Here is a 13,176-nt window from a genome sequence, read left to right as displayed (position 1 = left end):
TGAGTTTTCTGAAATATCTCCTTAAATGTCTGCCACTATTTATTTACTGACTTATCCCTTAACCTAATTTCCCAGTTTACTTTAGCAAGGTCTGTCTTCATGCCCTCATAATTGCCCATATTTAAGTTTAAAACACTAGTCTTAGATCCACTCCTCTTTCCCTCAAACTGAATGTGAAATTCAATCACATTATGATTACTGCTACCTAAGTGTGCCTTCACTATGAGGTCATTAATTAATCCTGTCTCATTGCACATTACCAGATCTAGTATAGTCTGCTCACTGGCTCTAAGAAACTGCTCCGAAAACACTCGATGAACTCATTACCCAAGCTACTTTGCCACTGGAAGATCTATGGTTGACATGATCTTAGTCTGGCATCTGCAAGAGAAATGCCATGAACAAAGACCACTATATATTGCTTTCGTCAATCTCACCAAGGCATTCAATCTTATGAGCAGAGAGGTCTATTTAAGCTGCTGGAGAAACTTGCCCACCTGTTGAAGCTGCTCAATGTGATCTCCTCCTTCCATGACAACATGATGCATAAGGTCAGCTATGACAGAGCAGCATCAAAACCCTTTGCAACCCACAATGGGGTCAAACAGGATTATGTTGCGGCACTGACACTCATTGGCATATTCTTCTCTTTGCTGCTGATTTATGCCTTCAGGTCATCTACAATGGGTGTCTACTTACATACCAGAACGACAGGAAGCAGCTGAGCCTTGCTCATCTAAGATTCAAGACAAAGATATGCAAGTCCTCATCAGACAGTTGCTGTACGCTGACATTGCCGCATTATCATTCCATACTGAGGAACACAAGCGGCAAATGGAGAGATTCTCTCATGACTGTAAAGAGTTTGGGTTTGACCATCAGCATCAGGAATACAAATGTCATGGTCCAGGATAGCACCACCTATCAGCATTGACAGTGTGACAGTGGAGGTTGTTGACATCTTCTTCTCCCTAGGCTCCATAATCACCAACAATCTGTCACTTGATGCTGAAAGTTACATCTGTTACGTCAAAATTGAATAAGAATGTATGGAACAACAGCAGTTTGACTGAAAACGCCAAACTGCAAGTTTACCAAGCATGTGTCAGTGCTCTCCTCTACAATAGTGAGACCTGGACAACATATGGCAGGAGAAAAGGCTGAACAGTTTCCACCGTCCACTGTCTCAGATGCATCCTTGGCATCTCTTGACAGGACAAGGTCACCAACTCTGAGATCCTGGAGCATGCAAATTGCATTAGCAAATGCTCATTAAAAGCCAACAAAGTCCACGCTGGCTCAACCACGCTCATCAGATGGATAACAGCCATATACCCAAAGAACCTCTGGATGGTAAACTGGCCAATAGGTCACGACTTTCTGGGCGTCCGCTACAAAGACACCTGCAAGCAAGGTATGAAGATGGCGAACATTGACACTGAGAGAAGGTTGTTGATGGCCACATGACCTCTGATTAAAGATCTAACCTTGTCTCAGATTCTAAAAAAAAAATTCAGATTAATTCAAAAGTAAAATACTGCAGATGCTGGAAATCTGAAACAAAGACAGAAAATGCTGCAAATATTCTGCAGTGTCTGTGGAGAGGAACAGAGTTAATGTTTCTGAATAAAATGTTAGTCCCATGGATGCTGTTGAGTATTTACAGCATTTTCTGGGGTTTGCTTTAATTCAGATTAATACTGGCTATTTTGAACTATTATTGAAATCTTGCTCTTTGCCGAAGCTTGAAATCCTGCCATTACGTTAAGATAAACTATACTTTTCTTTTCCAGGAATAATGTGAAATCTGGTTTAGACACCAGGGATAATTCCCTAGCTTTCAATGATGGAATCACGAAAGGCAGCGTTAGAAGTTCAACTGGTCAACAACTGCCAAGATTTTGTCATGAATGTGGAACCAAGTATCCTGTGGAGTTGGCAAAGTTCTGTTGTGAATGTGGAGTGAGAAGGATGACCGTTTGATCATGCAGTATAAATATGTTCAAGGAAAACATGCTGATGCAATTTTCAAAACTCATCACACTTAAATATTGCAGTGCTTAATATTACATTACCAGGCTTAAACAACTGTTAGATGAAACTTTACACACAAAAGTAAATCCATCTTGTAAAGGAAAAATACTTCAATTTTGGAATTTTATGTTGTACAGTGTAGCAAACGTGAAATAGTAACACTAATTTATTACAAATTCTTCATTTCTGCATTGTTTACAAATGCCAATCAGATTATCACAGATTTTAGATTTCTTTACAGTTGACTGCACTAAAATTGCAGAGTCAGATTGGTGCCTTTATCATGAATCTTATTTACAAGCTGAGAGAAGCAAAGCATGTGTCAGTGAGTGTCCGCTGTGTGTGATGTAGAGAAAATTCCTCTTAGCAGATAAAAGCAAAGTTCAGTATCTTTTGTGTCTGGCATAATGAAGGAATGAAACTGCTTTCTTGGTAGGGAGGGAAGCTTTCCCCACTTTTTATGTTGTGGCTCAGCACTGAGCTTTCATCCAAATGTAGCAACAAACCTGCCATTCACTGAGTACAAAATAAACTTGGTAAGCCAAATGGAAATATATTGGCCAATGAAAAAGTAAAACTGAATATAACCATGAACATAACAGAAGAGTAAATTGAGTTAAATGAGCTCCCTTACAAATGATATTTGAAATCAAATAATTCAAGTTTAAACTTTACCTCGTGTATCTATTCATTAATTTAAATCTAGTGTACAAATGTGTCAATTTTTTGTACAGAATGATTAAAGAAAAACATGCTACAGCAAGTTATGTATATACAAAATGACTGGGGTTTTAAGTGTACGTGGAAATTACCAGTATAAAGTGAATTATGTTGGTAAATGTCTACAGCTGGCCTTCTGGGGTGCTAAATACTTTGCCACTTCATAGTGTATCTAAATTACTGATTGTTTCTGTAATCATTTGAAATAATTAAGCATTTAGGTGGTATTGTGTTAATGAAAGTACTTATAGTATTTTGCAGATTATTGTGACACACACGGCTAAATAGATGAGTTATCTTGGTCTCAAAAGATAAACTACTTTACACAGATTCAGGTTGTACAGCGTGGAAAAATTGGCATTTACTAGCTAATGCTGTTGAATCACAATTCTTTTGTCTTGTATTTTTATCTGAAGCTTTGGAGTTACTCTTCAATAGTCTTAGTACCTCTATGCACCTGTGTTTATTTCACGTGTAAAAGATGCTTCGTGTGAGTTATTTGTTGTTTCTAATGAGTAAAGTAAATCCAATAATCTGTGGATTTTCTTGAATAAAATAAAAGGTAAGACTTTTTTTCTGATACTTTGACTTTTCCCATGTTGATTTCCTTCTATGCAAATATTTCCCATTAAGGATATGCATGCTTATTCATTAACTTAATATCCCAAAATCATAAGTGCTACACTCAGAAGGAAGTTGATATTTTCACATTGGTGCAATTAATTAAGGTGGCTTTGACTCTCACCTCTGAATCCGAAAGTTGTGGGTTCATGCATCACTCCAAAGATTTGAGCATGTAATCTAGGCTGACAAGTCGATGCTGCCCTGAGAGAGTGCTCCACTCTGAGATGCTGTGCCATCTTTTGCATAAGACATTAAATCAAGGACCTATCAGGTGAAATTAAAAGATCCCATGCCACTATTTGAAAAAAATTGGGGAAGTTCACCTGAGACCCTGGAGAATATTGTCCCTCAACCAAAGTCATTTAAAGAAACTATTTTCTGGTCATTTATCTCACTGCTGTTTTGGGGATGTTAACTTATGTGCCATGTTTCCTTATAAGAGTGACTACATCTGAAAAGTACTTCATTGTCTATGAGCACATCCTAAGATTGTGGGAAGTACTTTAGGAATATGAGTCCTTTTATTCTTTAATGTAAAAGAATGTGAAAATAAATCAGTAATATAACAATTGGTAAATACCAACACAGTTCTGTCAGTAGGTGCAATAAATGATGGCCTGGAAAATGCACGGTGAACTAATAGTATAAGAACACTTCTTATATTTTAAGGAAATTCCTTCCTCTATTTTAAATAGGTTAAGATCTTTTTAAAAGGTGCAGAGGAAAGAGTTTAAATGTCCATATGTTGGTATTAATCTTGTCTCTGTTAAGCAGAAGCAGATTTTGAGACATGATAAAGAAAGCTATTTATGCAAAGATATCTTTGCAGCTTCTCAATTGTTAGGGGAAGATGAAAGCTCTGATATGCAAATATTGTATGTTGAATATATCTGAAAATAGTTCTAAGTTGTTGCTGATATTATCTCTTAAATAACATTGTACTCTTTCTATCTAAAACCTGTAAATTGTACACTACCAGCATTTTTTTGAAAAAGTGGATCAAAATACAGTGCGTTTTTAATGCCTAGCATACTGCTTTATCAGTTATTTTACCTATGTATCAGAAAGACACTTAGCTATAAAAAAATAAAGAAATTCCCGTTTGTGTTAGTGGGCTTGATATTAACACCCATAAAACAGAGGGGTTGAGTTTAGGTCAGAGATTTTTTTTTTAAAGTCTGAAACCAGTCAACGCACTCTCAAGAGGCAAGTCAGCAAATTTAATATTTCAGTGAAGCTGGCAGACTGATTTAACCTGCTTTGCAGATTTGATAGTGGCCAGCTAAGTTTTCCAGGCTGAAAGAAGATGAGGAAAGCTTCAGGAAGAACTGCCTTTACTGCACTTGGAGCAGGAATGCCAACCCTCCTTGCCCCCTCCTCTCCACTTAGAGATTGGATACCCCTGCACTCCCATCTATCTGTTTATACATAAACATCACATGCACGCATCAGTGCCTCTGTTATCTCCCAGATTTTCTTGAGCATATGTGGCTGCATACCATCCAGACCTGAGGTTTTATGCTCTTAGAATTGTGAGTTTGTCAATTATTTTCTCTTTCTATCCAAACTACATTATTTTTAACTCATTTCCTAATGAAGTGTCTGTTTTGGCGTCATCTTTAGCAAAAACTGAGGCAAATTAATTATTTAATACTTCTGCCATTTTCTTGTCATGTTACACAAGACCTTAAGAAAATAAATAAATTTAACCTCAGTCACATGTTTGAGATTGCCACAATCTACAACCTGGTCCTACGTGTCCAGGCTTAGAAGAGGGAATGTATATAGACAGTTTAGATGCAAGTACTTAACACAGATGGTAATGAGCAAATGAATGGACTGCCAAGAAGCCAATAGAAACAGACCGTGTGGCAAAGTTAAGGTAGAAAAAAGAAGTGTGGTTGGATAAATATTTGAGGGAGCAGCCAACTGACAGGTATTAGTTTTTGGTACGAGTCAGAATAACTGCGGGCTGTTGTTTGGTCCTGTAGTTCCCTATGTAACCTTTAAACTTTCTGATGTAAATGAGCAATGATCTTTAAATTTGAATGGTTTAACCACTTAAAAAAAATGTTAAATTTCTCCTTTATCTTCCCCATCCAAAAAAGGCAAAAAACTTTGTTGATTGATATTCTGATGTTGGACTATTTATTACCTATTTTTTGGTACGGAATGATTACCACGCATGCATTCATGCAATAAGGGTAGCATTAATCAAGATGTGTATACTGAATAGCTTCTCCATGTAGTTTTATGTTTCTAAATTTTACTGTAATAAAATTATGTATTTTTTTTCACAGTCCACACACTATATTGTCCACCAAGCATGTTTCACAGAGAAGTTCAGCATTATTTCTGAATTTCAGTGAGAAGGTGGGAGCAGAGGCTTGTAACTTCAGAAGGAAGGTTGAACAGAGCTTTCAATTATTATAAGATTCTGTTGTGTGGCTACTGCAATCATTTCTCATTTTCTTTAAATCAAGGTATCTAAATACAACCCCACAATATAAGACTCTAAATGTATTTTTTTTTTAAAAAGCTATTTCTTCATCCTGAAACACTTAACTTGAAACCAAGTTAAACAATGCTGCTCATTTTGAAAGTGCAAGACATGTTGTGATGCTGTGAAGTTGATGCTAGAACCTATAGTGCATCTGCTTTTCCCTCTCCCAGTCTCAGAAAATTCCTACCAAAGCTCTCAATTTGAGTATAGAAACGTGGGGTGGGACCAGAGGCAGGCAAGACAGCGGTCTCAAAATGTTGCCATTAAATGAAAACGCTGGAAGGAGTTGACCTCCAGCAGATGTTTTAGTTAAAGCTGATAAAACACAAAGGAGGTCTCAGTGCTGATATTTAGCATTTTGGTGCCTGTGTATTGAATTGTCTTGGAATGCACTAATCAGCTCTATAAAGGAAAATATGGAATCTGGCACCAAAATCTATACCCAAGGCCCCTTTGGGGCTAACGTGTTACCTCCCAATTTATAGAGGCGGAACATTTTTTGAATGTGAGGTGACTTATTTTGTTCTAGAGTTCAGGCGTAGTAACTTGGGGAAAAACAAACTTGATTCCCCTTTTTTCTTGAAACAGATTGTGACCATTATGTTCCTTTAGTTTTAACACTTTCTCCACACGACTATTTATGCCTAAAACTGTTTTAACTCTAAAATTGGTGTAGATTAACTGTTTGAAATTTACAAATCCAAAATATAACTGGACAAACTAATGAGTTCTAAAGTTTGAGTTTAAATTTATTTTGTGTAGTAGGTATGAGGCATTAATTAATCCTTTGAAGACCCCAGTACCATTTCGGTCTCAAAATGGAGGTGCGAATGATTAATCCAGGTATCGTTTGACTTCCTTATTGCGCTTTAGTTGTGTATAAGCCTCAAAAACCTACGTTGTATTAGTCATTAGGAATATTTTTTCAAATCATTCATGTGAAAAGCTGTGCATTTTAAGCCCAATTTATTTTACTAGTTGAAGTTGTAAGAATGTTACACTGCTTAGCTTCAGAGTAAATAAATAATATATTGTTTTAAAATCTCTAAAACCTCTCTTTTACTTATCAAAAGTGCAGTCTAACATTCCCCCAAAAAACTACAGTAGTTTTGCAAATAATATAATCATTGATATAACCTACAACTTGTAGGAGGAATGCAATTATTACTTCTCACATGAAGATGCCCTCCAACCTCATTCTTGCGTTTGAGATTTATAGAAGTTAGGCCCATATATTCTCTCTCTTAAACTCATTTTGTCACCAATGCAATTTTCCTGGAAGCATCTCCTTTTGTCAAAAGTGTTTCTGTTTTTAGATAATTGCCCTTCATCTTCAGTACCAATTAATAACCCTGCTTAACAAAAAAATCACACCTTGTCACTTACTTGGCTGCTCATGCTGCTGCATTTTTTTTTTCACTATGGCACTGACTAAATGCTTTCTTAGTCCTGATTTTTTTTAAATTTCTGTAATCTATAATTCTTTATCCAGAAAACATTTTTTTGTTTTAACTGACATATGAACTATTTATGTTCAATGTAACTGAAGTAAAAATGTTATTTAAGTGGAGCCAGCAGAAAGCAGAGCTATAGGCTCAAATATGTAAAAAAAAATAAAAATTATGGAGAATGTAGACTCACAGGCAGTGATACTTAAACAGAGCCAGAGTTGAAAGGGATTGGGATGGGAGAGAACAGAGATTAAAGGAATCAAGCCTCTTGTAGAAGGAAGCTGTTAGAACACAGGATCCAGTAGTACACATACAAAGAGACAGCATAACAGCAGCCACTTTTCATTGAGAAGCCAGTAGTTGAGAGAGATGGACAGAAAATTCAAGCCCAATCATAGCACATCAGAAACATTTTAAAAACATAATTGGCATTTAAGATATAAAAATGCTCATGTGCACAGCTATTAGAGCTGTACAGAAATTTTGACATAATTCCACAGCATCATCAGATGTTACAGTAATCTTAAAATTAATTTAGAAAAGCTGATCAGTGTCACCTACTAATGTTGAAGGAAACTTAACTAGTAACAGCTAATTATGGACATTTTAACTACTTTAGAATGTCTACAGTTAAGAATTTTAATATAAATAGAAAAATGAGGGCTTAACTCTTGGTGACAGCTGTCCTAGACCAGTTCTGTCAAGCTGAAATCTATAATAAGATTGGGGCAGTTATATTTTATGTTTGGCTTTATTTTTCTCATTTTGTATTCCACAAACACTCTACAATATGAAATTGAGAAATTCAGAGGCCCATCTAACATTTGGATTTACTAAGTGTCTGCTTTCTGTATTTTTACACCTCGAGCATTCTGTAGTTCTTGCGATATTGCATATTACATGCATTGCTTATTACCACTGTCTGCCTCTGTGGTCTCACTTAACACTTTTATACAAAAGCTAATTGGAATGAGTACACTTATCCAAGCATGTATTTGGGGAATAAGCTGTGTTGTCATCCTTGCTGATTTGCAGTAAAACATTTAATCTGAAATATTACTGCACAGCTCAAAGGGTTAATGTTTTCAATATTTATGCAGTGTGTATTAACTAATACATTAGTTGCGGTAAACTGGTGTGTAACGTATGTATCTGTATTTTATGGGATCAGTTTTGTTCTAATGATGTGATGTATTTGATTCATGTTGTAAAGTAACCTGTAAGAGACTAGAATTCATTGTAATGAGTTTAAGCTAAAGTGGGACTTCCATAACCTAGCATTAAAAAAATTAGAAGCCAGGAGTCAGACAAAAGTTTTCTGATAGACTGTTTTAACTGAGAGCCTTATTGAAGAAAAATGTATTGGGAACATGTGTTGAGATGTTAAACATATTTTCACCCCTTTCCTTTAACCACTTTGCTTCGTGATTTTGTGTGTTTTTTGATAGTCATTATGCGCATCATTTTCTTGCAAGAATTTTGATGAGTGGAAATGGTATTTAGTTTGTAACCTTCAACTGTGTCCCATTAACATTACATCATTTAACTTTTAAACCAAACCAATTTCAAAACAAATATATCTCATGGTAATGGGAACATTAAAAACGTGGTAATTTCAAATTAAACATAGTGCATTTTTAATTTGTTTTAATGTTTCTATTCATTTAAATTTTATTCTGCTATCATTGTGTTGTACATTATCTTTTTATATTTTAACCTGTCAGTAATAAAGTGCATGCTTCAGCTGGGATTTATACCCATTTGTGTCTACAATTATTTTGTTATGGCAAACAGGAAGCTCGTCTGCTAAATCTGAAAGAAAATAGCATTTACTTCTTGCTGAAACACTATATTATGAACTATACATAAACCACTGTTTACATACTTTAAAAACTGTCAAATGCACTTTTAACATTGTTTATATTTTGCATCTTGCGTGAGAACAGTAATGTGTTTATTTGATTCTGGCATTCCCCAAGGATCTAACCTTGGACCCTCCCATTTCGCATCTATATGCTGCCCCTCAGCAACTTCATCTAAAAGCACAGCATTGGTTTTCACATGTATGCTGATGATACCTAGCTCTATTTCACAAGCGCCTCTCTTGACACCTCCACTGTCTCTAAATTGTCAGACTGCTTGTACGACATCTAATGCTGGATGAGCAGAAGTGTCCTCCAATTAAATATTGGGAGGACTGAAGGCATTGTGTTCAGACCTGAACACAAACTGCTTCTTCACCAACAATTTCATCCCTTTCCCTGACAATGGCTTGAGACTGAACCAGACTGTTTGTAGCCTTGGTGTCATATTTGACTCTGAGATGACCTTTTAAACACATTGTGCTGTCATTGAGTGCCTATTTCCAATCTGTAATACTTCTAGACTTGACTATTTTAACATACTCCTGGCTGGCCTCTCCCAATTCTACCCTTCCTAAACTTGACATCATCCAAAACTTTGCGTGTTTTTTAAAAAAATCATTCAGGGTATGTGGGCTTCACTGGCTAGGCCAACATTTATTGTCCATTCCTAGTTGTCCTTGAGCTGCCTTCTTGAACTGCTGCAGTCCATATGGTGTAGGTATCCCTGGGAAGGGAGTTACAGAATTTTGACCCAGCAACACTGAAGGAACGGCAATATATTTCCAAGTCAGGATGGTGAGTGACTTGGAGAGGAATTTCCAGGTGGTGGTGTTCTCATCTATCTGCTGCCCTTGTTCTTCTAGATGGTAATGGTCGTGGATTCGGAAGGTGCGATCTATGGAGTCTTGGTGAGTTTCTGCAGTGCATCTTGTAGGTGGTACACACTGCTGCTACTGTGTATCGGTGGTGTAGGGAGTTAATGTTTGCAGATGTGGTGCCAATCAAGCGGGCAGCTTTGTCCTAGACGGTGTCAAGCTTCTTGAGTGTTGTGGGAACTGTACTCATCCAGGCAAGTGGGGAGTATTCCATCACACTCCTGACTTGTGCCTTGTAGATGGTAGACAGACTTCAGGGAGTCAGGAGGTGAGTTACTCGTCACAGGATTCCTAGCCTCTGACCTGCTCATGAAGCCACAGTATTTATCTGGCAAGTCCAATTCAGTTTCGGGTCAATGGTAACCCCAAAATGTTGATAGTGGCTATTTCAGTGATGGTAATGTCCTTGAACATCAGGGGGGTGATGGTTAGATTCTCTTTTGGAGATGGTCATTGCCTGGCACTCGTGTACCGCAAATGTTGCTTGCCATATGTCAGGCCAAGCCTTGATATTGTCCAGGTCTTGATGCATTTGGACATAGACTACTTCAGTATCTGAGGAGCCATAAATGGTGCTGAACATTGTGCAATCATCAGCAAACATCCCCACTTCTGAACTTATGATGCAAGGAAGGTTATTAATGAAACAGCTGAAGATAGTTGGGCCTAGGACACCACCCTGAGGAAGTCCTGCAGTGATGTCCTGGAGCTGAGATGACTGGCCTCCAACAACCACAACCATCTTCTTTTGTGCTAAGTATGATTCTAGTGAAGAGTTTTCCCCCTGATTCCTATTGACTCCAGTTTTCCTAGGACCCCTTGATGACACTCAGTCAAATGCGGCTTTGATGTCAAGGGCAGTCACTCTCACCTCACCCCGGGAGTTCAACTCTTTGTCCCATGTTTGAACTAAGGCTGTAATGAGGTCAGGAGCTGAGTGCCCCTAGCGGAACCCAAACTTGGCGTCAGTGAGCAGGTTATTGCTAAGCAAGTGCTGCTTAATAGCACCGTTGATGACCCCTTCCATTACTTTACTGATGATTGAGAGTAGACTGATTGGCCGGTTTGGATTTGTCCCGCTTTTTATGCACAGGACGTATCTGGGCAATTTTCCACATAGCCAGGTATATGCCAGTGTAGCTGCACTGGAACAGCTTGGCTAGAGTGCGGCAAGTTCTGGAATACAAATCTTAAATACTGTTGCTGGAATATTGTCAGGTCCCATAGCCTTTTGCACTGTTCAGTGCCTTCAGCCAATTCTTGATAACACGTGGAGTGAATTGAATTGGCTAAAGACTGGCATCTGTGATGCTGGGGACACCCGGAGGAGACCGAGATGAATCATCCACTCGGCACTTCTGGCTGAGGATTGTAGCAAATGCTACAGCCTTATCTTTTACACTGATGTGTTGGGCTCCCCCATCATTGAGAATGGGGATATTTGTGGAGCCTGTCCTAACTTACAATGAATGTGATTCAACCATCACTATTGTGTTTGCTGGCCTACACAGACTTCCCCATTAAATAGTGCCTCAATTTTAACATTTTCTCATTCTCGTTTCCAAATCCCTCAATGGCCTGGGTCCTCCCTCCCTCTAATCTCCAACCCTACAGCCCTCAGATATCTGCTCTCCTCTAATTCTGGCATTGCGAGCATCCCTGTTTTTATTGCTCCAGCATTGGTGGCCATGCCTTCAGTTGTCTCGGCCCTAAGCTCTGGAATGCTCTCCCTAAACCTCTTTACCTCTGCATCTCTCCTTTAAGACACCCTTTAAAACTACCTCTTTGACCAAGCTTTTAGTCATCTGCCCTAATACCCTGTTATGTGGTTGGGTTTTATATGGGCTGTAACTTCTTTGGAGTGGCAATCAATGTTGGATTGCCACACTGTGCCCACAAACCTGTGCCAAATTTATTTCGTGCCTGTCTTGCCCGACCTTCCCACTCAGGCCAGGTGAGATCCAGGCAGCGCAGCTGTCTCTGAAGTCAGCAGAGTCGAATTGAAGGAAGACACGCCCCATTTTATGGCGCTAGCTGCCCTAACCCAGGTAACTTTAAGGCTCTGATTGAAATTGACAGGCCAGGGAGAAGGTAAGTGCATAAGGATAGGATTTGTGGGGTAATGGAGGTTGGATGGGGTTGGGCATTGGTGGGGGTGTGGGGGACATCGGACATCAGGGAGGGGTGGGGGGAGTCGGACATTTGGGGGGGTTTGGACATTGGACATTTGGGGGGGCCGGGGTAGCAGTCGGACATTCAAGGGGGGTGGGGGGGCTTGGACCTTTGCGGGAAGCTGGGGGGGCTTAGACATTTGGGAGGACTTGGGGTGTCGGACATCTGGGGTGGCTGGGGGATGTCAGAGAGCTGCAGGAGAGGGTCAGGGGGCTCGGAGGGGCCATACATTCAGGGTGGAGACGGGGCTGGGGTAGTTTCTCTATTGCCGCACCCAACATTGGTGACTTCACCTCATAAACATCTAAATACTTGGAATGGGCATCTATAATTAGTAGAAACATGATTCCAAGGAAGGATGCAACGTAGCCGATGTGTAACCGCACCCAGGGTCTACTAGGCCACTCCCATGGGTGCAATGGAGCTGCCACCAGCATCTTTTGCAGCTGCTGACGTTGCACACAGTGCTTCACCACATTTTCAATATCGCCATACATCCCCGGCCACCATAGGTAGCTATGCATTACGGTCTTTGTTCAGGAGATCCATGGGTGGCACTATATTGTTTGACTAAAACTGGCTCCCTTCCCTTTGGAGGAACTATTACCCGTGCACCCTACAATAGAATGCCACCTTGATTGCTCATCTCATGTCTTCGGTTGAACAATGGTGTCATTTCATCGGAGTCTGGGTCCTGGGACCAACCATATAACACATGATCTCACACTCAAGATAGGACAGGGTCCCGACTCCTCCAGCCTCCAATCTATCTGGCATGCACTGGCAAGGAATCTAGAATATTTAACAGTAAAACGAGTTCCTGTGGAACTGAAACATGTTCGTCATTATCTTGTAAAGGACAGGCGTCTCAAGGCATTGGCATTTGCAATGTAAATGCCAGGACTATGTACAAAGGTGTATTCATAAGCCAC

The 13,176-nt window shown here is 39.2% G+C and overlaps 1 protein-coding gene across 2 annotated transcripts in view; it reads left to right on the top strand.

Annotated features, from left to right (window-relative positions):
- zc2hc1a (zinc finger, C2HC-type containing 1A) overlaps positions 1 to 3,336 on the top strand; it is a 102,016-nt gene extending 98,680 nt beyond the window's left edge. For both annotated transcript variants that reach the window (XM_041189795.1, XM_041189796.1), the window contains one exon: positions 1,794 to 3,336. In XM_041189795.1, coding sequence (XP_041045729.1) covers positions 1,794 to 1,983 — 190 coding nt within the window. In that variant the 3' untranslated portion in view covers positions 1,984 to 3,336. The remainder of the gene's footprint in view (positions 1 to 1,793) is intronic.
- The last annotated feature ends 9,840 nt before the right edge of the window (positions 3,337 to 13,176 follow it).

The sequence above is a fragment of the Carcharodon carcharias genome, chromosome 6 (assembly GCF_017639515.1).
Source record: "Carcharodon carcharias isolate sCarCar2 chromosome 6, sCarCar2.pri, whole genome shotgun sequence".
In the NCBI taxonomy this organism is placed as follows: Eukaryota; Metazoa; Chordata; class Chondrichthyes; order Lamniformes; family Lamnidae; genus Carcharodon; species Carcharodon carcharias.
The sequence above is the reverse complement of the archived record's forward strand: the minus strand, read 5'-3'. Positions and strand labels throughout refer to the sequence as shown.